This window comes from Lachancea thermotolerans (genome assembly GCF_000142805.1).
Source record: "Lachancea thermotolerans CBS 6340 chromosome F complete sequence".
Classification (NCBI taxonomy): Eukaryota; Fungi; Ascomycota; class Saccharomycetes; order Saccharomycetales; family Saccharomycetaceae; genus Lachancea; species Lachancea thermotolerans.
This window is the reverse complement of record NC_013082.1, coordinates 161,397-182,201: the sequence shown is the minus strand read 5'-3', so window position 1 is coordinate 182,201 and position 20,805 is coordinate 161,397. Positions and strand designations below refer to the sequence as shown.

The 20,805-nt window shown below is 47.3% G+C and overlaps 10 protein-coding genes across 10 annotated transcripts; 3 read left to right on the top strand and 7 right to left on the bottom strand.

Moving 5' to 3' along the window:
* Positions 1-52: 52 nt before the first annotated feature.
* TAF2 (transcription initiation factor TFIID subunit TAF2) lies at positions 53-4,384 on the bottom strand (the record flags this gene model as incomplete). Its single annotated transcript, XM_002554261.1, has 1 exon — positions 53-4,384. One exon carries the CDS (start codon positions 4,382-4,384, stop codon positions 53-55), a length of 4,332 nt encoding a protein of 1,443 aa, XP_002554307.1.
* A 536-nt stretch (positions 4,385-4,920) lies between these two features.
* Positions 4,921-5,970, top strand: GOR1 (glyoxylate reductase; the record flags this gene model as incomplete). The annotated part of the gene is made up of 1 exon (XM_002554260.1): positions 4,921-5,970. The coding sequence occupies one exon, from the start codon at positions 4,921-4,923 to the stop codon at positions 5,968-5,970; it is 1,050 nt and encodes a 349-aa protein (XP_002554306.1).
* Positions 5,971-6,133: 163 nt separating this feature from the next.
* KLTH0F02178g (uncharacterized protein) lies at positions 6,134-6,493 on the bottom strand (the record flags this gene model as incomplete). Its single annotated transcript, XM_002554259.1, has 1 exon — positions 6,134-6,493. The coding sequence occupies one exon, from the start codon at positions 6,491-6,493 to the stop codon at positions 6,134-6,136; it is 360 nt and encodes a 119-aa protein (XP_002554305.1).
* Positions 6,494-6,665: 172 nt separating this feature from the next.
* Positions 6,666-8,342, bottom strand: BOR1 (Bor1p; the record flags this gene model as incomplete). The annotated part of the gene is made up of 1 exon (XM_002554258.1): positions 6,666-8,342. One exon carries the CDS (start codon positions 8,340-8,342, stop codon positions 6,666-6,668), a length of 1,677 nt encoding a protein of 558 aa, XP_002554304.1.
* Positions 8,343-8,705: 363 nt separating this feature from the next.
* On the bottom strand, positions 8,706-9,770 carry PER1 (Per1p; the record flags this gene model as incomplete). Its single annotated transcript, XM_002554257.1, has 1 exon — positions 8,706-9,770. One exon carries the CDS (start codon positions 9,768-9,770, stop codon positions 8,706-8,708), a length of 1,065 nt encoding a protein of 354 aa, XP_002554303.1.
* Positions 9,771-9,873: 103 nt separating this feature from the next.
* Positions 9,874-10,613, bottom strand: SPC25 (kinetochore-associated Ndc80 complex subunit SPC25; the record flags this gene model as incomplete). Its single annotated transcript, XM_002554256.1, has 2 exons — positions 9,874-10,355; positions 10,409-10,613. 2 exons carry the CDS (start codon positions 10,611-10,613, stop codon positions 9,874-9,876), a joined length of 687 nt encoding a protein of 228 aa, XP_002554302.1.
* Positions 10,614-10,832: 219 nt separating this feature from the next.
* ISC1 (inositol phosphosphingolipid phospholipase) lies at positions 10,833-12,155 on the top strand (the record flags this gene model as incomplete). The annotated part of the gene is made up of 1 exon (XM_002554255.1): positions 10,833-12,155. The coding sequence occupies one exon, from the start codon at positions 10,833-10,835 to the stop codon at positions 12,153-12,155; it is 1,323 nt and encodes a 440-aa protein (XP_002554301.1).
* A 636-nt stretch (positions 12,156-12,791) lies between these two features.
* Positions 12,792-16,601, top strand: ATG26 (sterol 3-beta-glucosyltransferase; the record flags this gene model as incomplete). Its single annotated transcript, XM_002554254.1, has 1 exon — positions 12,792-16,601. One exon carries the CDS (start codon positions 12,792-12,794, stop codon positions 16,599-16,601), a length of 3,810 nt encoding a protein of 1,269 aa, XP_002554300.1.
* A 127-nt stretch (positions 16,602-16,728) lies between these two features.
* On the bottom strand, positions 16,729-18,192 carry MET2 (homoserine O-acetyltransferase; the record flags this gene model as incomplete). Its single annotated transcript, XM_002554253.1, has 1 exon — positions 16,729-18,192. One exon carries the CDS (start codon positions 18,190-18,192, stop codon positions 16,729-16,731), a length of 1,464 nt encoding a protein of 487 aa, XP_002554299.1.
* A 382-nt stretch (positions 18,193-18,574) lies between these two features.
* MDL1 (ATP-binding cassette permease MDL1) lies at positions 18,575-20,779 on the bottom strand (the record flags this gene model as incomplete). The annotated part of the gene is made up of 1 exon (XM_002554252.1): positions 18,575-20,779. One exon carries the CDS (start codon positions 20,777-20,779, stop codon positions 18,575-18,577), a length of 2,205 nt encoding a protein of 734 aa, XP_002554298.1.
* Between the last annotated feature and the right edge of the window lie 26 nt (positions 20,780-20,805).

Genomic DNA, 20,805 nt, shown 5'->3' with positions numbered 1-20,805 from the left:
GTCTTTATTATTACAACTGCGACTACAGAATCTTAAGATTGAAAGCTTTTATTTAGGAATCTTCCTCCTTTTTGGATCCACGAGGCATCTTTATCTTCATTACCAGTGCTCTAGCATTTGACTTAACGATTGTAACGTTTTCATTGAACTGAGCTGCAGAAACATCCACTGTGCCTCTTGAAGACGATATCTTAACAAACCTGAGGGGTAGAGAGCCGATTTTAGTAACAGAGCTCCTGACAATTTTCTGTTTTTTGCGAGGTAAAGGGGAGGAGTTAACTGAAGGATTCGACTGTCGTCTGGATGGCGTGCTTGACTTTTTTGAGTTAGGGAGGTTAAGTTTCAATTTTACTGAAGAGCTTTTGGTACTAACTGGAGGCTTCCTTTTAGAGTTAATCTTAATTTTCGGCGCAAGGTTTATCTTCAAGATCCCTTCCCTGCGAATCTTAACAATGCCGTTACCAATGTTTTTGGCCACGAGCCTCCTGTCTCTTGGGATTGGCAAGGTAACGTAGAAGTTATCTTGCAGTTTGTAAATGACTCGTATAACGTCAAACAAACACTTCTTCTGATAAACGCTTGTTAATGGTGAGTGCAAGCTATCCCATATAATCTGCTTCAAAGGTGCATATGAAGCAAATCTCCGGCGCATCAGAGTGATGAGGCCGCCAATGCTTGCTCTCATTTGAGTTTCTCTTTTGCTTGAAGCTTCCGCGCTGTAGTTTTCTATTATGATGTTGGAGTCTCCCAATTTGCCGCTTTCCATGCCTGATGGTAGATTTATGGTGGTGTGGATGCTATCTATGTCGTCATCCAGATCTTCTAGATATCTCTTCGTAGCAATGAAGTCTATCGAGTCAACCAATACGCTAATGAGTTGTGTTCTAACGTAAGGATCTGGATGTAATAGCATATACTCAAAGAAGAGCTTTAAGGCTTCTTTGTTCTTTATGCCCCCGTCAACTAACAAAACTTCAAACGATGTCAAAAGCAGATCCTGCAAGCCCTCGGTCGCGTGGAAGCTGGTCTCTGATGTGGAATTCAGTTTTTCTTTAACGGTGTACTCTAAGATGTTGGCGATATCGTCGAAAACGTAGAATCCATCAATTGCCAATCTCAAATGCTGGATCATAATGCATTTTGTTACGAGAAGTTGATAAGATGGAATCCACTGATCTAAGTTCTTGAAGCGCCTTAGTTCGTGGAGCAGATCCTGGTAAAATGAAGCGTCTTCGGGATCCTGTAGTGCGCTGGTGACGACGCTTGTGATTAATGTCACAACATAGTGGGTATCATAGTAGCTGTTGTCTCCATTTTCGTTATACCTCAGTATGTCAAGCAAAAACCGCTTAACGTATCTTGGACAAACATCATTCTGGTTCCTTACTTCTGCAAGTAGTTGAGGGATAGCCTTCTGCAGGAAGTATCTCTGATAATCTGAGAAGTCGTTGTCAAACGGGATGTTAGAGTTCTCGTAGCAGAAATAGTATTGGAAAATCTTAATCAAATGTCTTGCACCACCCGAGAAGTTGTCAGTATTTGGCTGTTGCATGATGAATCTCGAGAGTGCTCTACAGGCTTCAATTCTAACACCGTAGAAGTACCTTTCATCCATTACTGTTCGGGTGAGGATCGATGAGTAGACCATTGAATTCACATTGGAATTTACGACGACATCTTCGAAAAATCGTATGCTATCGATTTGGGCCTCGACGTCCCTGTCTTGCTGGAGCTGAGATGCAAACATGTAATCCGGCTGATTAATGTGTATTTTGCACACCCACTCGAAATCAGCATCAATTCTGATCCATTCAAAGGCCTCATTTTGTTGCTGGAACTCATCGCCCTCGCTAGTAACCATAGGATCTGTAAGGTTCCACTGGTTACAGTCTTTAGCACTCAAAAGCACATCACCTAGGCAATTGACCAAAACGATATCTTCGTTTTCGTCTTCAGCAACCAGCACGTCAGGATTTTCTGCAGGCGTAGGGTCTTTGCCTTCCTGCTTGGCAGTCTTGTTGATCTTTCGTCTCCTTTTCAATCTCTTGTATTTGGTGTTATACTGAATGTCGAGTTTAGTGAAGGTATCCTTCAGTTCAACTATGTGTTCATAAGGTGTGCCATCAGCTTCATGAATCCTGATTGTCATTGATCCTGTGAATACTGGCGTTAAGTTTTTATTCGGAGAACAAAGATGATTCATAGCACTCGAGCTAAACCCTTCATCACCGACCGTTTTCCCTAAACCAAGCTCTTGAACCTGGCACTGTCTAATCCCCATCTCAACCACCATTCTCTTCTTATTGAACCGCTGAGTGATCCGAAATATAGGAACCCCGGACCCATAGACCCATTCCTTGAAAAAGTTTTCTAACTTGTTCTTGTTGACACGCTCACAAACGTGTTGAAAGTGTGCTGTTGACAGAGTGCTATTAGGCAGATCACCAGACATGGCTTGTAAGAAAATCTTGGGTAAAACTCGAGACATGCCAAATGATCGCTCAGTTTTAGTCATCCTGCGATCAAGGATATAAAGAACGATTGGTGCCTTCAGTTTTATAAACTGCAGTTGCTTTGATAATGAAGAAATGGGCATTGATGCTTGCGTAAACGAGTCTGCCATTGGTGGCTTCTCCCAATCTTGCTCCACAACTTGCTCCGATAACAACTTGACCCTATATTTAAACTCATTCAAGCCCATCAAGTGTTTGGAAAATTGTAAAGCCATGTATCCTGCCATACCTATGCAGCACCACATATCATTCATGTCCAATGGCGTAACGTTGACTCCTGCCCATTGTGCCGCCAAGGCCCAAGTCAGCTTGTCTGTTGTCGTGAATGTGGGGTCTATTACCTCGGGCGGATAGAGTAGTCTCGTGTTGCAGAACGTTGCGCCTGCGAAATCCATATGATCCCCCGCTATCGAAGGCAGGAAGAGTAGGCAATAAGAAGTGAAGGAGTAAGAACCGAATTCCTTGGAATAAAAATCCAGAATCTCATGAGTGACTAACGTGGAATTCAAAATAGTTCTTTCATCAACATCCGGACTAGGCAGTGTGTATATTTGAATTGGAATAACATCTCTTTCCTCATCTTCTTGATTTTGAACTGGGGCGTAAGGCTCATCAGGATCTTCCTCCGGTTCCTCCTGAGCCTTGACCTGCGGCAGAACCCAAGTTTGGAAAGGCCCGACAGCCCAGCCAATGTGGTGGGGTGCTACTGGATTGAAAATTTGAAACGAAGCCACCTTTCTCGATAAATCGGTCGGATGTGGGACCTCTTTGCCGGAAGAGAATTCTGAACAACATACCACCATTTCCCTGTTTAGTGGGTTATCTTCTTCGTCCTCTTCGTCCATCTCCTCATCGTCGTCTTCATTCTGGTTTCGGTTGTCCGCGTCATGGCCGTCGTTGTCGATATTGTCGATACCACTATCGGTATCGTGCTCGTTGTCGCGGCCAGGCGTATTGGGGTTTCGCCTGTGCCTTCTAGGTTGAGTTGCTCCTACTATGTTGGAAGTTCCAATGTCGCGAACTTTTTTGGGAATGCTGAATTCGAGTTCCCAAGTGCACTTTTCTTCCAAAGTGTCAACGCACGGCAGCCAGTGCGATGCACTGCTATTCAGCTCTGTGTTTGTTGTGCACGCATTCCATAGGGCCTGTTCCCTCGAAGTGTCAAACTGTAAGCCGGTGGTGGGGTTGTGCAATTCGTAGTTTATGCGGATGGTAATTGGAGAGTATATCGTGTCTTGCGCTGGGGTGCGGATGGAGGGGGTGATGGGGGTGAACGACACTGCATTTGCGTCCTGGAGCGTTATTTTAACGGAGGGTGGGATGCGGATGGTTAGCTGCGACCTGTTAGAGTCCGTGCTCTCCGACGCGTGGTTGAGCTCCGAGAACTTGTTTCGCAGAAAATGTGACTGCTCAACGGAGTTGCAGCGGTAGAGTGGGGAATCCAGTAGCTGGCCCTTACTGTACTTCTCGGCGTACCACCTGTACGGGTCGTCGTGGATATAGTTGTCACAGCGCCGGTTCTCGACGATGACGCCTGTCACGTTCATCTGCTTACAATCCAGCGTCACAAACTCGAGCCTGTCGCTAAGTGGGATGAGAATAATCTCCGTGTACCCGACCAGCGAGTGGTTCGCGAGGTCCACATCCACAAACACGCGTTGATGTGCAATTTTGAAGGCGGCTTCAGGAGCCGCCAAAAACAGCTGGGAGGATCCAGATGCCCTAGGCGTGGCTTTGAGGGGTGCCATGGCCGTATGTGCACTCAAAGAGTCTTTTGCTGACTGGTTTGAGCTGTTGGCGCGGAATCCTGACGCCGTTCTCGGACGTTGAAAGCTGGGGATGGCGGATGGAGGGGAAGTCGCCTCTTGCATGTTTATACGCAAATTGGACGAAATTTTGTTCGTATATAATGCTGAATTGTGACGTTGGGCATGATATTTAGTCACGGGGTTGTATGTGCAGGTCACGTTTTAATCACGTTTGAAGGGGACGTCGAGCTGCTCTCCTGCGGGCATTGTCCAGCACCCTGCCAACACCTTAGGGAGAGCCACTATGATGGTCTTAATGCGACTATAAAATCCCTTGGGAGCTTGGGACGCTCTCCGTTTATGGTATGTTCGCGAGCACTGGATTCTGAAGGCCTCTGGAGCCCCTTCGCTAAGTGCTATGAGCTCTGACAACTACTCGCTAACGTTATTCAACAACACGGACAAGCCCGGCAGCTGATGTCGGGTCCGCGAGGAGCAAGGGATTCGATGGCTGCATATTGGGTCACCAGCTCAATGTCGCTGTTGTTACCCTGTGAGACCAGCGATGACTCGCGACAAAAGCCGGAGGTATAAAGATAGGAGGATAGAAGGCAGATCGAGAGTAACATTTGTCGATACATCCTCACACCCCTACAAGAATGTCCAAGCCAGTAGTATTAAGACTAGGAGCTGTTAAGTACGCGCAAGAGGCGTGGGAGAAGCTCGCGAAGATCGCAGATGTCGTTACAATTGAGGACTCAACTACGAGACCGGAGTTCCTCAAAATGTGCCAGGACCCTAACAGTGCGGTTTCGAAGGCGCAGATCGTCTCCCGTACGTTTGCCAGTGTCCAGCAGACCGGCAGATTTGACAAAGAACTGGCTCAGAAGCTGCCTTCGTCGGTGGTTGCGGTGTGTCATAACGGTGCGGGCTACGATCAGATCGACACTTCGGATTTCGCCGACAGAAAAATTCAGGTCAGCAACGTTCCTGAGCTCGTGAACAACGCCACGGCCGACACTCACGTGTTCTTGATGCTAGGTGCGCTCAGAAACTTCGAGTACGGGCGCCGCCTGATGCTGGAGAACAAATGGCCCTCCGGAGGTGCGGCTGCGGGCGCGCCCGTGGGCCACGATCCTGAGGGCAAGGTCGTCGGTGTTTTGGGCTTGGGAGGCATTGGCCGCGCAATTGTCGAGAGACTGAAGCCTTTCGGGTTCAAGAAGTTTATCTACCATAACAGAAACAGACTCAGCCCAGAGCTCGAAAATGGCTGTGAATATGTCTCCTTCGAGCAGCTGTTGGAGCAGTCCGACGTGGTTTCTATCAACATCCCTCTGAACGCCAAGACGCGGCACATCATCGACGAGGCCGCTATCTCAAAGATGAAAGACGGCGTAGTCATTGTCAACACTGCCAGAGGTGCTGTCATTGACGAAAAAGCGCTCATCGCCGCTTTGAAGAACGGTAAGGTGAGATCTGCTGGCTTGGATGTTTACGAGCACGAGCCACAGGTTCCCCAGGAGCTCTTGGACCTGCCTAACGTCTGCGGAGTTCCTCACATGGGCACACACTCTGTTGAGACCATCAAGATTATGGAGGAGTTCGTGGTGGAGAACGTCAAGTCAGTAATCAACTCGGGCAAGGTGTTGTCGATAGTTCCGGAGATGAAGAACGACGCATGGGCCAAGGACCAAAAACCCCTAGTTTGAGCTGATGCGCTTCCCGCTCATCGCTTTATTACCGTTTATAATTGCTAACCATATATATTTATATATACGCATTGACTTTAAAAATGCTAGCGCGCGCTCTCTAAAAACATTAGAACAAAAATGTTGGACTCACTTTGGGGGCGAATACAGGCAAGAAACGGCATCAGACCTTCACGTAGTAGACGTCGTCGCCGTCCTTCTCTGCTTTCTTGTTCCGTCCCATTGCGTTCCCTTGAACCTGTGATAGAGCTATGAAGGAAACAACCAAAGCTACCATCGTTATGCAGCAGTACAACCCAAAATGCTGGAGTATGTGGAATTTGAGCATGTATGCCAGACTTCTTTCGTGAACCTCGCGATCTAACCCACTAGCGTAGTTGAAATAGCCCAGACCATACTTGAATATGGATTTGAAACCACCAAATTCGGTGTAGGTATCCTTCGAGAGAACCACTCCAAGATCGCCAGAGTCGTAAAAGGCGTGCTCTCGGAGGAGGCCAGGATCGACGGGCTCTGGAATCATCGGAATCGGCTTGTCTGCGCTGGGGTTCTGCTAGTTAGATAAGTAATATTCGAGATTGATCCATAGAAATTTTTATGTAAACAATAATGATATTATATCGAAATCTATTATACCAAAAGCTATGTTGTTGAGCGGAGAGGGTTTCTTAGGCGCCAATGCCAACTTTGAAATGCTATGTTGCTGAAGTTCCTGTCAAAGAAGATACTTGTAAGTTCTTGAGCGTGAACTCTTCAGCTACCCCTTCATCTAGAATCTTTAGGTCTTCCGGTGAAAACCACTTGGGAAAAAACAGCGAAACAATCACAGTAAGGAGTAGTATGAGTGGAAACCCTATGGCTGCGATTGTATTTGAAATGGCAAATTCTGCCGCAAAACCAGCAAGGCTCAAACTCAAAAATATAAGGACTTTTGGCAAAGGCACTTTGTAGATCAGATTTCTGAGGTCTCTCTTATCCCGCTCAGTTATTAGTAGCATTATGCGTCCTAAAATTGCGTTGTGGAGTAGGTTATTCAGTCCCATGATAAAAAATAGCCCTGAAAGCACTGCTTGAGGTATCTGACCTAAACACACCAAGAGCGGTCGAGACATTGTAGCCAAGGTTAAAAGGCCTTGGGCAGTGTTTGTGAATCGTTGTTCAACGCATCGCACAACCTCACCTCTCTTATCACGTACTAAAAGACTCTCCGTATGCAGTGGAGCTTGAGGAATCAAACCATTTGGTGCCGGAATCCCAAGGATTCCGCTAACCCCAGTGGTAGCGCCAAGAAGCGCAAAATCGTAATGAAATGTGGAAGCTTTTTTGAGCCTGTACTGATAACGCTGTGCCATGAGGGAGGAAACATTGTGGTCAAAGTAAAACAGAGTTGTCAAGACCAGCCCGAAAGGAAGGGCAATGAATATGTCACGGGTTGATATAGCTTCATAAGCAAGCCACGTAGTGCGGTCCCTTAAGTGTGAGGTTGGTATGAACGATTTTGTAATCGGCAATTTCTGAAAGTCAATATCACTGAGGAAGCCGCCAAAATGAATGAAGCCGGACCAGAACACTACTGAGAGAGCAGTAGAATAATCGGCAATAAAAGTGCGGATTCTGTGACTAAAGAAGGGTGTCTTGGTAATTAGCTTTGAAGAGAGCCCGAACATTGTCATGAGCAAGGCGACTACTGTGCTTGCAAAGCCCGCTGACAAATCGACCTTGCCATTTTTTTTGAACTGTCTAACTAGAATCTGGATGCCTTTTTCCATGTACACCACATTGTTAAAAAGGCCAAACACGTCGCAAGGAAATGTGGTCACGTACTGTAGCAGGCACACGGCATTGAATATGGCAAGCAGGAAGTGGAAAATCATTGACCATATGCACACCCAGAACATAAAGCCAAAGTAGTTGGTGTGTAAAGGCTTAATAACCTCATAAACTGTGTAGTTGAAGATAGTGATTGGTCCCGTAACTCCTACAATGCAGAGCGGTTGACCAGCAAGCAACCCAAACACAACGCCGCCAACCGTGCTTGCCAAGAGAACTTCGTTGACCCCGTAGGAATGATCTGTCCTGTCAAACATGTCTTGCGCAAATGCAATCGCAGGTAGTAAATTATTGAAAAAGGTCTCGATTACAGACGGTATAACCCTATAATCCCATGAGTCTGACCAGTCAGACCAATAAACCGGTAACCTGTCCCTTAGGTCATGGGCGATGCCTGCGAAGGGTTTAGGAAATTTTGTTCTCAAATTTGACTGCGTGTCGTCCGTGTCTTCTTCGGTTTGGCTAAGCTTAGCTCGATCCTCACTCCAGAACCCAAACATCTCACGAGGAGCCTTACTGACCAGGCCGCCTCTTAAGGTCATACAAAGTCCTTGAGTTTTGCATATACGTACTAAGTAACCGATGACATCTGAGAATTCCTGAAAGTATATATTACGAAATTGTGAGGGTAGAAAAATAGCTTTAGTTTACAATAAGGTGGTGAAATATGTATTTCAGTTAAGGGAAGTCGGCCGACATGGACCCTGAGGCTTTGATCATGAGATGAATCTGCCAATGGTCTGCTTCAGTTTCTAGGCGTTGAATGCTTAGCAAAACCCGTGTTGATAAGTAGCGTAGGCCGCCATTCTATGAAAGCTCCGAATCCAGAGCAGTTGGCTGCAGCCTTGGCAAAGCATTTCGAATTCTGGTGCGCCTGCAGTATTCCTTGAAACTAGCGGCATCAGCTAGTCAGAACTGCTGTCTTCGCAAGCATCTAAATAGTGGAAATCATGCAAGAAGAAATCGTAAAGTTTCCAAGAGGGCAAAACAGTGCATGCGTGCCAGATAGCGTGAGAGTCAATTTGCCAAGAATAGCTAAAAAAGTCAAAAAGCTCACAAGACATAGCAAGCGCAGTCCCCACGACTAGTGCTACGGGTACAACACATAGCTCAAAGTAAAGGTTTTCACGAGGGGGGTGATGTGACTTCCGCGGTAGCTTTCCTGCTTTTAGTTGACGGTAATTCTTGTAAGCCAGTGTGAGCAATAAAATGTATTGTAGAAGACCAAACAAAACATTGAACCTCATGTTGTAGGTGTATGACCAGTCAAGGTACAACCGCAAAACGTGAAGGGAGAAAATAAGCAAAACAGCAGCCGTAACCGCATGGCGGAATTGGTCCGATTTATCGAGTCGCAAGATGCGGATAAGGATGCCATGAAATCCGCTTAAAACTGTAGCCCCAGCAAAAAAGTAGTCCAGCTTTTCGGTTACTTCAAGGTCGCGGAAGTGAAAAATGGAACTCGAAGTCCATGCAAGCATGCCGGCAATGGCAACATAAAGGTACTTCTTTAGAATAAAGCGCGACCTCTTGCGTGCTGGTAAGCGCGATAGCTCCCTTTGCAGCAGCTTATAGCCTCGGTAATGCGGGAAAAAGTTGGCGACGCTAAACAGCGTAGAGAACAGCTCCTGCATGCCAAAGAGCCTTTTGAAGGGCCACTTCCCATGGAACTGTACGACCTTTTCGCCCTCCGCAATCCTTATCTGCGTGACGACCTGTTGGCATTGGTAGTCGCAATTGGATTTACAATCCCAAAAGAGGAAGTATTTCTGTATAGCAGAAGCCTCTGTAAAATATGTAATCTCAGCGCTAGCACCGCTCGGAATCTCAATGCCTTCGAAGCCCGCGCAAGGAATACTTGCCTCGCACAGCTCCTTGCAATCGATGAATTCATCCAACCAGTCGCCCGGCGAGCCCAAGGTACGCTGCACCAGGCCACTAAGGGTCAGGAAAACCCATAGGCAGAGCATTGTGGTGTTAGGCTTGGAAGCGGTATGGTTTGGAAAGCGGGAGTCTAGTCGGCATCCCACACATGCATGATGGACTTGCAGTTGAAACAAAGAAAAGTCGTCATTACTGACGTGAGTACTCTGTGATCAGCTGAGCTCTGCTCTCTTTCAGAAAGGAGCCCAGGTCCCCGTCAGAGCTCAGCTTGAGCTCCAGATCGGTAACAGCTCCCGCCTCGAGGCGGGGTGCAGAATGTATTATTTTATAAGACGCCTGAGATAGATCTATTGCGATCTCGCACGATGCATTTTCCTCGAACTCTGACACCCGATTGAAGATAAACTTCAGGATTTCAGGCTCCGGGGCTTCAATCCTCAGGCCCAGGAGCTCTTCATATGCCTTTGCATCTAGAGAGTCTTTCTGCTGCTGTTTCTGTAGGATTATTCTCTTGTTTTGGATCTCATCTTGTTTTTGTAGCAGCAGCTTTCGCAGCTCTTGTGAATCCCTTGTAAGTACAGCTCTCTCGCTATCAATCTGCTGCTTCCTGGCCTTGTATACCTCCGCTTTCGCAATCGTCTCGTCCCTCTCTCTCTCTGAGATTTCGATTTCTGTACAGTGTTAGTAGCGGCGTTATGTTCTACGCTCTGCGTATCCCACATACCTTGTTCGAGTGCCCTCTCTTGGCTTTTCAATTGTTTGAGCCGATTGTTTGATTCCTGCTGTCTAGCTTCAAGCTGCTGCACATCCTGTAAGTACCCTTCAACAGCTCGTAGGAGTGTCAATTTGCGCTCTTCTAAAGCGGCTGTTAGCTTAGTCTGGAAGCTTTCCATCTCATGCCGAAGCTCTGCGAAGTGCTCGATTTGCATTATGCGCTGGGCGTGTTCCTGAGCAGATTCTGCAGTTCCTTGAGCGGTTGTCTGTGTTTACATATTTCGAGCGTCACTTTTGTAATGAACCTAAAAAATATCAGCTCGTACACGTATTTAAGAAAGGTCTTCCAACTTTAAAAAGTCAGTCGCAGAAGCTTCTCTTCCCGACCTTGACCGTTTGATAGATATTCTACTGGCCTTTTTCGAGAATTTTAAATGAGTGACGTGGACGCAGGTGCTGATATAAAGTTTTTAACACTTAATACCTGGGGGCTGAAGTATGTCTCAAAGTTTAGAAAGGAACGACTGCGGGAAATTGCAAACAAACTAGCCGGGAGATCCATGGCCCTACCGCTCCACGGTCTGGAGGAAGATTCAGGCTCTGATGATTACGATGTTGTGGCACTTCAAGAAATATGGTGCAAATCGGACTGGGAATACATAGAGGAGACCTGCCGCCACCGGTACCCCTACCGCCGAATTTTCTACTCAGGCATCATCGCAGGACCAGGGCTTGCTATACTATCGAAAATACCAATTGAGTCTACGTTCCTATACCGTTTTCCCATCAATGGGCGCCCCAGCGCGTTTTTCCGCGGAGACTGGTATGTTGGGAAATCCGTGTCTGTCACCTTGCTTAAGCCCACATCTAGTTCTAGTAATGCGCTGGCTATATTGAATAGCCATATGCATGCACCCTACGCGCAATCTGGTGATGCGGCTTATTACTGCCACCGTTCATGCCAAGCATGGGACATGAGCCAGATGGCAAACTTATACAAAAAGGCCGGCTATGCTGTGGTGATTGTTGGAGACCTTAATTCCAAACCTGGCACACTGCCTCATAAGTTTCTAACCAAGGAAACGGGGTTCGTAGATTCATGGGAGCAACTGCATGGAAAGCAGGACCTGGTTCGCATCTCGAAGCTTGACCCATTGCTTCAGATAAAGCAAGGCGGAACCACTTGTGACTCCATTCTGAATACATGGCGCTCGATGCGCCGTCCGGACGAGGCTTGCAGGCTTGACTACGCGCTGGTTGATCCTTCGAGGCTACAAACACTCGAGGCGTGCGTTCGGTTTACCGAGCGCATTCCAGAGATCGGGAGTTTTTCTGACCACTTCGCTTACAACTGCAAACTGCGCCTTCTGCCCAGGAATGCCGCTGCTGCTGGGGGCTCTAAGGAGACTCGGGAGAGAATACTTGAAAAGATGAACATATACGACGAAATGCTTCAAGTCATCGAGAACTACAAGCGCGTGTCCCGCTGGCAAAAACTCTGGAGAAGCGCGCATTTCTGGATAGCAGTGTTTTGCATTGTAGTAGTCCACGTCGTAATCACGTTTACTTCCAACCGCGCCGGCTGGTCATCTGTGTTCTGGGCTTTCTTCCTTACCGTGACTACAGCCTCCGGCCTTATCGACGGCCTGATCTCGTTTTTGTTTGGTAGAAGTGAGCTAAGGGCACTAGAAGAAGTTTCGACAGAAGTGCGAGACGCGAAGCTCAACGCTCATAGAGCGTTGGATGGCAAGGTCTGAGCAGGCCTCAGAAGCTGGCGAGCTACTGCCTCCTGTCGCTTTATAGTTCAGTCAAGAAAATTAGTAGCTTTAATAATTAATGTGTTAAACGCTGTGTATGTTTTCCAGCCGCTGTTTGCGTCACCTAAATAATTTCAATTTAAGCTCTACTTTCTTGAAGTTATAGTTTCTAATGTAAATACCTGTGTCTTAAATAATAAAATGTCTAAAAGTCCGAGAACAAAAATAAAACTCATTCTCTATCAAAAAACACCACAGCATCGAAAATGAAAGTGCCAGCACAAGTATAGCTTGCTTAGATCCAGAACCCGGGCTAGTTTCAACTTTTATGCGATTTTTTTAATTCTGAACTATGCCAAGGCTTCAGAATGTTTGAAAGCTCTTTTATAAGGCAGGAGGATCGTCTGAACGAACGAAAAGGTACTGCCGGCTATTCGAGGAGCTCGCAGAGGACAGATCAACAGCTCTGAGACTTCAGGTGAGATATATATCGGATATTTGAATCATCGCTCTTAACGAAGAAGGGTCTATTCTTTGTGGAAGACATCGGCATCACGGAAGGGGTAGTCAGCCTTCCGGACTCTTTAAAGCAAGAGAGGTAGTGAATGAAACCAGTAGCGATTGTTAGCTGGACAAATGCCCGGCGAGAAACCAGATACCGATGAAATAAGCGAAGTAGAACAACGGCCGGCAACGGTCGTAGAGTCTCCCAAGCGCAGGTGGAGGCGGTCCATGCCTCCGGTGGGCCGGATGTACCAGTCTTTTACTTCTTTCGCCAGCTCAAATCGTAACAGCTCAGATGGTGGAAGCAGTAATCCAGTTTTTAGTGATGAGGACAGCTCAGGCCCTCATGGCGGAGAGGACAAGGATCAGGAGCATGACTTGGCCATCCCTTGTGGCATGGCGAAAAGCATAGTTGGTCTTCTAACCACGGCGAGTGTTTATGCGGGAATGGGAGACATAGAGCAGGCAGAAAGTATTTGCGAGGGCGAAGAATCAGATGCTTCCGATGACTCCGGACCCACTGACAGATCTGAGGCCTTTGAACGCTCTGAACCTTCTAAGAATCCTGGAACACCAGAGGTTAACAAAGATGACGAAGTTGAAGGCCCCGCATCTAGCAGCCCCTCGGATGTCACTGTTGGCGCAGATGAAAATTCCGAGGCCAACGATAGCAACCCGATCTCAGAAACACCCTCGCAAATATCCAAGAAGGACACACTTTTCGAAATCTCAGTTGTACCGAACTCCGATCTACAGTCGATAATGACATCAAGCTCGAACTCGCGGCAGTCCAAAATCTATCGAAAGCTTATTTCGAAATTCGGTCTAAATGAAGACGAAGACCAATTTGTTTTAACCTGCCCATGTTGGCTTCTCAAAGACCTCCTCATCCAGGGTCACACGGTGCTGACCACCAGGCACTTGTTATTTTTTGCCTTCCTGCCGAAAAGCACGGGCGCAACTAAGATGTCAGGCAACCTGTCAACTGTATCTGGTCGCTTGCGGGGTAGATGGACTCGCCACTGGGCGGTACTCAAGGATCACACGCTCTCATTCTATAACTCTCCAAAGGATTTATACTTCCCTATCCTGACAATTGATTTAAGGTATGCTACGAAGGTGGAGCTTTCAAAGCACAATGGTGAAGCTACCGGGGATTTCAGGATATTCACCGAGGGCAAAACCTTCAAGTTCAGAGCAGATTCTAATTATGCAGCCCGCTCGTGGTGTAGCGCACTGAAAAAACAAGTCTTTGCGACACAAAATTCTGAGAATGACTCTATGTCTGTAAAGATCCCTCTAGCAAATATCATTGACATGGATGAACAACTGGTGGTTGCACAATCAGTGACGCTAAGGATAAGAGTCCTTGAAAGCTCTCAATCTTTCGCAGTGGATGATTACTTTTTCATGTTCTTGAACAAAAAGGACTTAAAGCTGAAGGAGACCATCAACACGCTACTCTTAGAGCTTGATAGAGTTTCGCCTGAGGAGCTTGGAAGTACTACCATTGCAAACGAAACAGGGGAATCACCTCTTGTAGATGAAGACACCCAGAAGGGCTCTCATCCAGAAAGACGAGGCCGCTCAAGGTCCACCTCCAAAAAGCTTTTCAAGCGGGTGCTATCCCCAATGTCTCGATCTCCCGGACACTCTTTATCAATGAGTATTTCGATACCTTTTTCTACCAAATCCTCACATACAGGCAAAGGCAGGCTAAGGGCAGTGACAGATGGGTTTTCTAGAAAGCTGCCGACTGGAAATGTCGAAGAGCATGTGTCAGTTAAGCATCCAGCTGATATAGAAGTTGAGCCATCAAACGAGGACCAAGAAGTGGTCCCAAAAGAAACCGCAGCAAATGAGAGCGTTCCCGATCCCGCAGACGAAGGAAAAGGGCGTAATTTTAGGTTGGCAAGCTGGACTCCGAAACCCATTAAAAACATGGGAAACATGTGGAACGCTCATCCTGTGCATTACGAGACAGAGGGTCCCGATATGTTCCCCGGTGATGATCCCTATTTAACGACTCCCAAAGAGCAATCTATTGCAGCCAAGAGGTTCAGATCACACTTCTCGCTTGATGGCACGGAATCTTTACATGCTGCCTATTACACCTACCTCAACAAAAACATCCCTGTTTATGGAAAGCTCTACCTTGGTGCCTCTGTAGTTTGTTTTCGGTCTCTGATACCTGGGACGAAAACCAAGATGATCCTGCCCATAAAAGATGTGGAGAACTGTTATAAAGAGCGCGGATTTCGATTTGGCTACTTTGGGCTCGTTTTAGTGATACATGGTCACGAAGAGCTATTCTTCGAATTCAGTCTTCAAAGCTCTAGAGATGACGCTGAATTTGCAATGCTAAAATTGCTAGATGCTGTTAAGCCGCGATTAGATGGTGTGTCTGCGGCTAAGACAAATGTTAAAAACGGTAATACAGAAAGTTCGAGCGGACGCAATAAGCAATTGACAGAGGCTGCCAAATTGAGAATGCTAGAGGACAAAATCAATGCTGAAGGCTATGATCTGCCAATGATGATCGAAGAAAACCCTTATTTCAAGACAAGCATAACGCCAAAAAAATCATACAAATTTGGTTTACTCACCATTGGTTCGCGCGGTGATGTTCAACCTTACATTGCGCTTGGAAAAGGGTTAGTTCGTGAGGGACATCATGTAACGATTATTACTCACGCAGAGTTTGGGGAATGGATCGAGTCATATGGCTTAGGCTTTATCGAGATTGCTGGAAATCCCGCTGCACTAATGTCATTGATGGTGCAGCACGGCTCTATGAACGTAGGGCTGTTAAGAGACGCTTCTTCACAGTTCAGAGGCTGGATCAAAGACCTTTTAGACACATCATGGTCTGCCTGTCAAGGACTTGATATTTTGATTGAATCACCGTCTGCTATGGCAGGCATTCACATTGCAGAGGCTTTGAAAATTCCGTACTTCAGGGCCTTTACTATGCCTTGGACCCGGACTAGGTCATACCCTCATGCATTTATAGTTCCTGATCAAAAAAGAGGTGGGAATTACAACTACTTCACACATGTGTTGTTCGAAAACATTCTTTGGAAAGGCATTGGTGGGCAGGTCAACAAATGGAGGGTAGAGAAACTTGGGTTGGAGAAGACCAATCTATATATGATGCAGCAAAACAAGGTACCATTTCTCTACAATATATCGCCTTCTATTTTTCCACCTTCCGTTGACTTCAGTGAATGGGTCAAAGTTACCGGCTACTGGTTTCTAGATAGCAAAGATGACTACGATCCTCCTGTTGAGCTAGTTAAGTTTATCGAAAAAGCGAGAGCATCAAACAAAAAGCTGGTCTATATCGGTTTTGGCTCGATTGTCATTAATGATCCGAAGGAGATGACTAGAGCTGTCGTTGATGCTATTCTTGACGCTGATGTTTTTTGTATTTTGAATAAGGGATGGTCAGACCGGCTTGACAACGATATCAAAAAAAATGCAGAACAAGAGGTGTTCCCCGATTGTATCTACAATAGTGGATCAGTTCCTCATGATTGGCTTTTCCCTAAGGTTGATGCAGCAGTGCATCACGGTGGCTCCGGTACAACAGGGGCAACCTTGAGGGCTGGACTTCCCACTGTTATCAAGCCGTTTTTTGGTGACCAGTTTTTTTTCGCAGGCCGTATAGAGGACATTGGCGCTGGAATAAGCCTTAAGAAACTTAACAGCAAAAGCCTGTCGAGAGCCTTAAAGGAAGTTACCACTAACTCTCGCATCATCAATAAAGCAAAGCAGATACAGCAAGAAATCTCAAAGGAAGATGGCGTAAGTGTGGCTATAAGTTGCATTTATGCCGAATTAGCGTACGCGCGGAGCTTAGTGGTAGCTAAAGCCAAGGGCACTCAGAGTGATGCTAAAGACCCTTCATCACCCGAGGAAAACACCTGGTTTTTAGTTTGATAGGACGAATGAGTGTGATTAGTTGCTGAACATCTTAAACAAATAGTATAGTGTCTAAAGAGTGATTTATTAAAATCATTAGTTAACCCTTGACAGGATTGATGCGTGCCTGGCCACAAGAAGATGCTTACCAGTTGGTAACCTCCTCAGCTTCTCCGAATAGAGAGTTTTTTACAATTTCGCGCTCACCCAAGTCTTGCCAAAGACGAGGAGGAGATTCTGTGATCTCCTTAGCGTTTTCTTTAAGAAAGTTGATAATGAGTTCGTTGATAAGTTTGAACTCCAGTAGAAAAGCATCGTGTCCCTCTGGTGAGTCAATCTTCTCCAGCCTCGAATTTGGAATATTGGCAGCCAGATATTCTTGCTCGGAGTATGTGAAGAGACCGTCAGACTTGATACCTATTACTAAGGAAGGCTGCTCGATCGAATTTAGCACCCGATCAAGGTCTTCCTCATACTCGAAGCGCTCCCGTGCTAGGTCATGCGTATCAAGTTTTCTAGTGATGGAAATGTAGCAATTTGCGTCGAACCTGTCGATAAACTTTTTACCTTGGTAGCGCAAGTAGCTCTGCGCTGAGAAGTACGTCTGGGCCGGTTTGATGGCCCGCGAGTTCTTGGACAGAGTTACAACTGAGGAGGTAGATGTGGAGGATGACACTGATCTCAAAGAATCATTGGATGATGTATCACTCGAGACACTGCTTTTGCGCTCCTGAGCGATCGACCGGCGGTGACCGTCGTTGTGAATGGACAAATTGTGTTCCTGCAGATTAGAAGGCTTCAGCTTTACCGATTGCTTGTTGGATTTTTCCTGCTGAGCCACAGACGGCGAACGTCTCGAGAACTTATTCTCGAAACTATTCCTCGAACGGTAAGTTAGCAATGCAGACATACGGGCTGCAGCGAGCCCGACCACTGGTGGGTTTTCATGCGAGTAGTATCCATCCAGGTAATTTGGATCAGAATAGATTGATTGCCGTTGTGCTTCAGACCAGGATATGCACCACGCGGAATGCCGCGCGCTGGTGGCGAGGGCCACCATATTCTTCACATAAGCCTTTCCAAACGTGACAGACCATTCGAGGGCAAGCATGCCGCCCATAGAACCGCCAACGACACATGCAATAGAATTCACGCCCAGGGAGTCAAGTACAATTCTGTGGGCGCGCACGTCATCACGTACTGTGCAAAGCGGAAACTCAGGTCCATATGGCTCGCCGGTTTGAGCGTTGATGTTCATAGGAGAGAATGATCCATATGGTGACCCCATGGAGTTCAAACAAACAACGAGGAACCGCGAAATGTCAAATGCCAGGTCAGGGCCCAGCAGCGGGCCCCACCAGTCCGAAACGTCGGAGGAGCCCGTCAGAGCATGACATACGACAATCACGTTGTCTCCTCTTTCATTCAGTTCTCCCCACGTCTTGTATGCAATAGGAAAGTTCTTGAGGACAACTCCCGACTCCAGCTCGAGTTCCGGAACCTCGACGATGCGCTGGTTTTTGACCAGTTTGACATATGGGTTTGTGGCTTCCAACGATTCCGGGTCCACACCTTTCAGGCTCGATTCCCTAACAGGATATTCTATCATGTTTAGTTCACTATAAGTTCACTTGGAAGGTATCCTGCACCCGACTGGAAAAACGATATTGTTCTTTGGTTTCGATCTCTAGCACCTAAGCTCCACACCTGTGCAGAGAATTTGCCAGCAAAATTGTATCCTCGAAATGACTCCTTAAACAAAATGAACGAACCTTTGAAGTTCAAGTATCTGTTTATGGCTGTGCGCACAGTTTTCCAAAGCTCTTTAGGTCCTTGTGCTCAAGCTCTCGAAGTCTGTTCCTTAGTTCGCCCATAATTTATAACTCCATAGCGGTCTCACCCCGTGCTTATTGTCCTCCCACAATTGTGGCTGACACATCGGACTGATAGTAATAAGTGAAGCACCAGGTCACGTGGATATTAGCAGATTATCACGCCTTAGTAACGGGCGCGAGTTCGAACGTAGCCGCACCATCCGAAGGACCTTCGGGCCGCTGATCGGAGCCCTCAGGCCGATGGGGAGCGTTAGTAATCTCTCCCGGCTGTACGGGTTCTTCTTCCTTACGCAAAAGCTTGTTAAGCTGTGAGTCGGTGTTCGAAGCGAGCTCATCGAAGGTCCCGGTCTCAACAACACCGCCGTTTCTCCCCAGGACGATGACTCGCGTACTATGCTGTATGGTGCTCACACGGTGGGCAATGGAAATAGTCGTTTTTCCGCGTGTAGTACGGGAGTGAAGTGTACGGGCGATGACTTCTTCGCTGCGGGAGTCAAGTGCACTCGTCGCTTCATCAAGAATGAGGAGATCGGGGTCAAGTAAAAAGGCGCGAGCGAGTGCGATGCGCTGTTTCTGACCGCCCGAGAGCTGAGTACCACGGGGTCCCACCATCGTTTGCAGGCCGTCTGGGAAACTTGAGAGGAACGCAGAACAATTTGCTTGGCCGATTGCCCTAGCAACGCGGCCATCTTCCTCGTTTAGTAGTCGCTGCGGAACGGTGTACAGGATATTTTCCAAAATAGTGCCATTAAACAACATGGGCTCTTGTTGGACAATGCCAACCAAGCGACGATACTTGCGCAGGTTAAAGTCAGCAATATTTTGACCACCGATCAAGATGGCCCCTGCATCGACGTCGTAAAAGCGCAAGAGTAGCGACGCAACTGTGGACTTCCCTCCACCAGATGGTCCCACGATGCACACGTGCTCTCCAGGATCGATACGCAAGCTTAGGTCTTCGAAGATCACGTGCTGGCGACGAGTTGGATATGCGAAGTGCACCTTTTTAAACTCCACGGGCTTTCTAGCAAGAGAAACAGGGTCTCTGCCCTTTGTCGGGTGAATAGCCGGCTTGCGGTCGTTCAGCTCGAACACTCTTGCGGCAGCGCCTGCTCCCTTCATAAGCTCGGAGTAGAAAGACGACATCCCAAAGAGCGAGCTTCCTGTGTACACGGCGTAGATCATGAAGCTTGAGAGGTCGCCCACGGTCATTGCCCCGGTGCTAATCATAGAAGTACCCGTCAGAAGCAGTGCCAAAACAGCGCTGTTACCTACAAGGCCCGTGAGCCCAAAAAAGCCGCCGGACGTGAGCGCCTCCTTCAATCCAACTTGGTAAACTTGGCGCACTTCTTTAGCGTAGTGGCGTATCGCCTGCTTTTCTCCACCGTAAGCCTGTATAGTCCTAGTGGCAGAAAGCTGTTCTTCAGCGGCCTTTGTCAGTCCACCAACCGAAGCCTGGAGCGTACGCGAGAGGTTTCGAATCTTTCTACCATAAACCAAGGCCATTACGGCTAGCGGAGGCGCCAGGAGCATCATCACACAGGTAAGCTTCCACGATATGTAGCTCATCATCCCAAATCCCACGAAGCCCTGGATGAGTGAACGCGTGCCATCAGACATGTTCTGAGTCAACGATTTTGACACGATACTGGCATCTGAAGATAGCCTTGAAATCAGATCCCCAACCTTATTATTATCTAAAAAAGATGCATCTTGTTGCAACGCTGCCTTGAGTGTCCGGGTTCGCAGACGTGCGACCAGCTTTTCACCTGTGACCTTCAGTATTACAATTCTGCCCATGTTGGCGGCCGCGCCGACCACAAACAGGGAAAAAAGGCCTCCGTAAAATTGTGGAAGTGTGAGACCAAGAATGAGCTTTTCCGAGTCTGTATCCGCGGCAGTCGAGCCGTCTGTTTTATCTGTGGCGTCTCCGCGTTTCCCATCAGCTTCGCTGCTGCTGGTCCCATCTTCTTTTGCTACATCCATTAATTTGCCAATCACGCCAGGCACTAGCATGCTCACAGAACTGGATAGAATAATAAGCACAAGCGCGAAGAACATAGACTTAGATTCAGGCCGCGCCAATTGGAAAAGTCGTTTGATGTCTTTCCAACTTGACGAATTCTGTTCCTCAGAAGTTAAAGTTGTAGAGGGCTTGCTGGCATTAGAATGCTGCCATCTAACTTGCCGCATTATGGTGCGGTTTTGGAGCATTGCTGCCAATTGCCTCTCGAATGATGTTTTTCCATTGTGCAGTGATCTTACCTGGAGGAGCAGTGACGGACGGCCGATGCCAGCCCGTAAAATAGGCAATCGCGCATTGCCGATCAGCCCGCTTAGTCCGAAAGTTGATAGCTTCATTGGATTGTATCCTTCAACGGACTTCT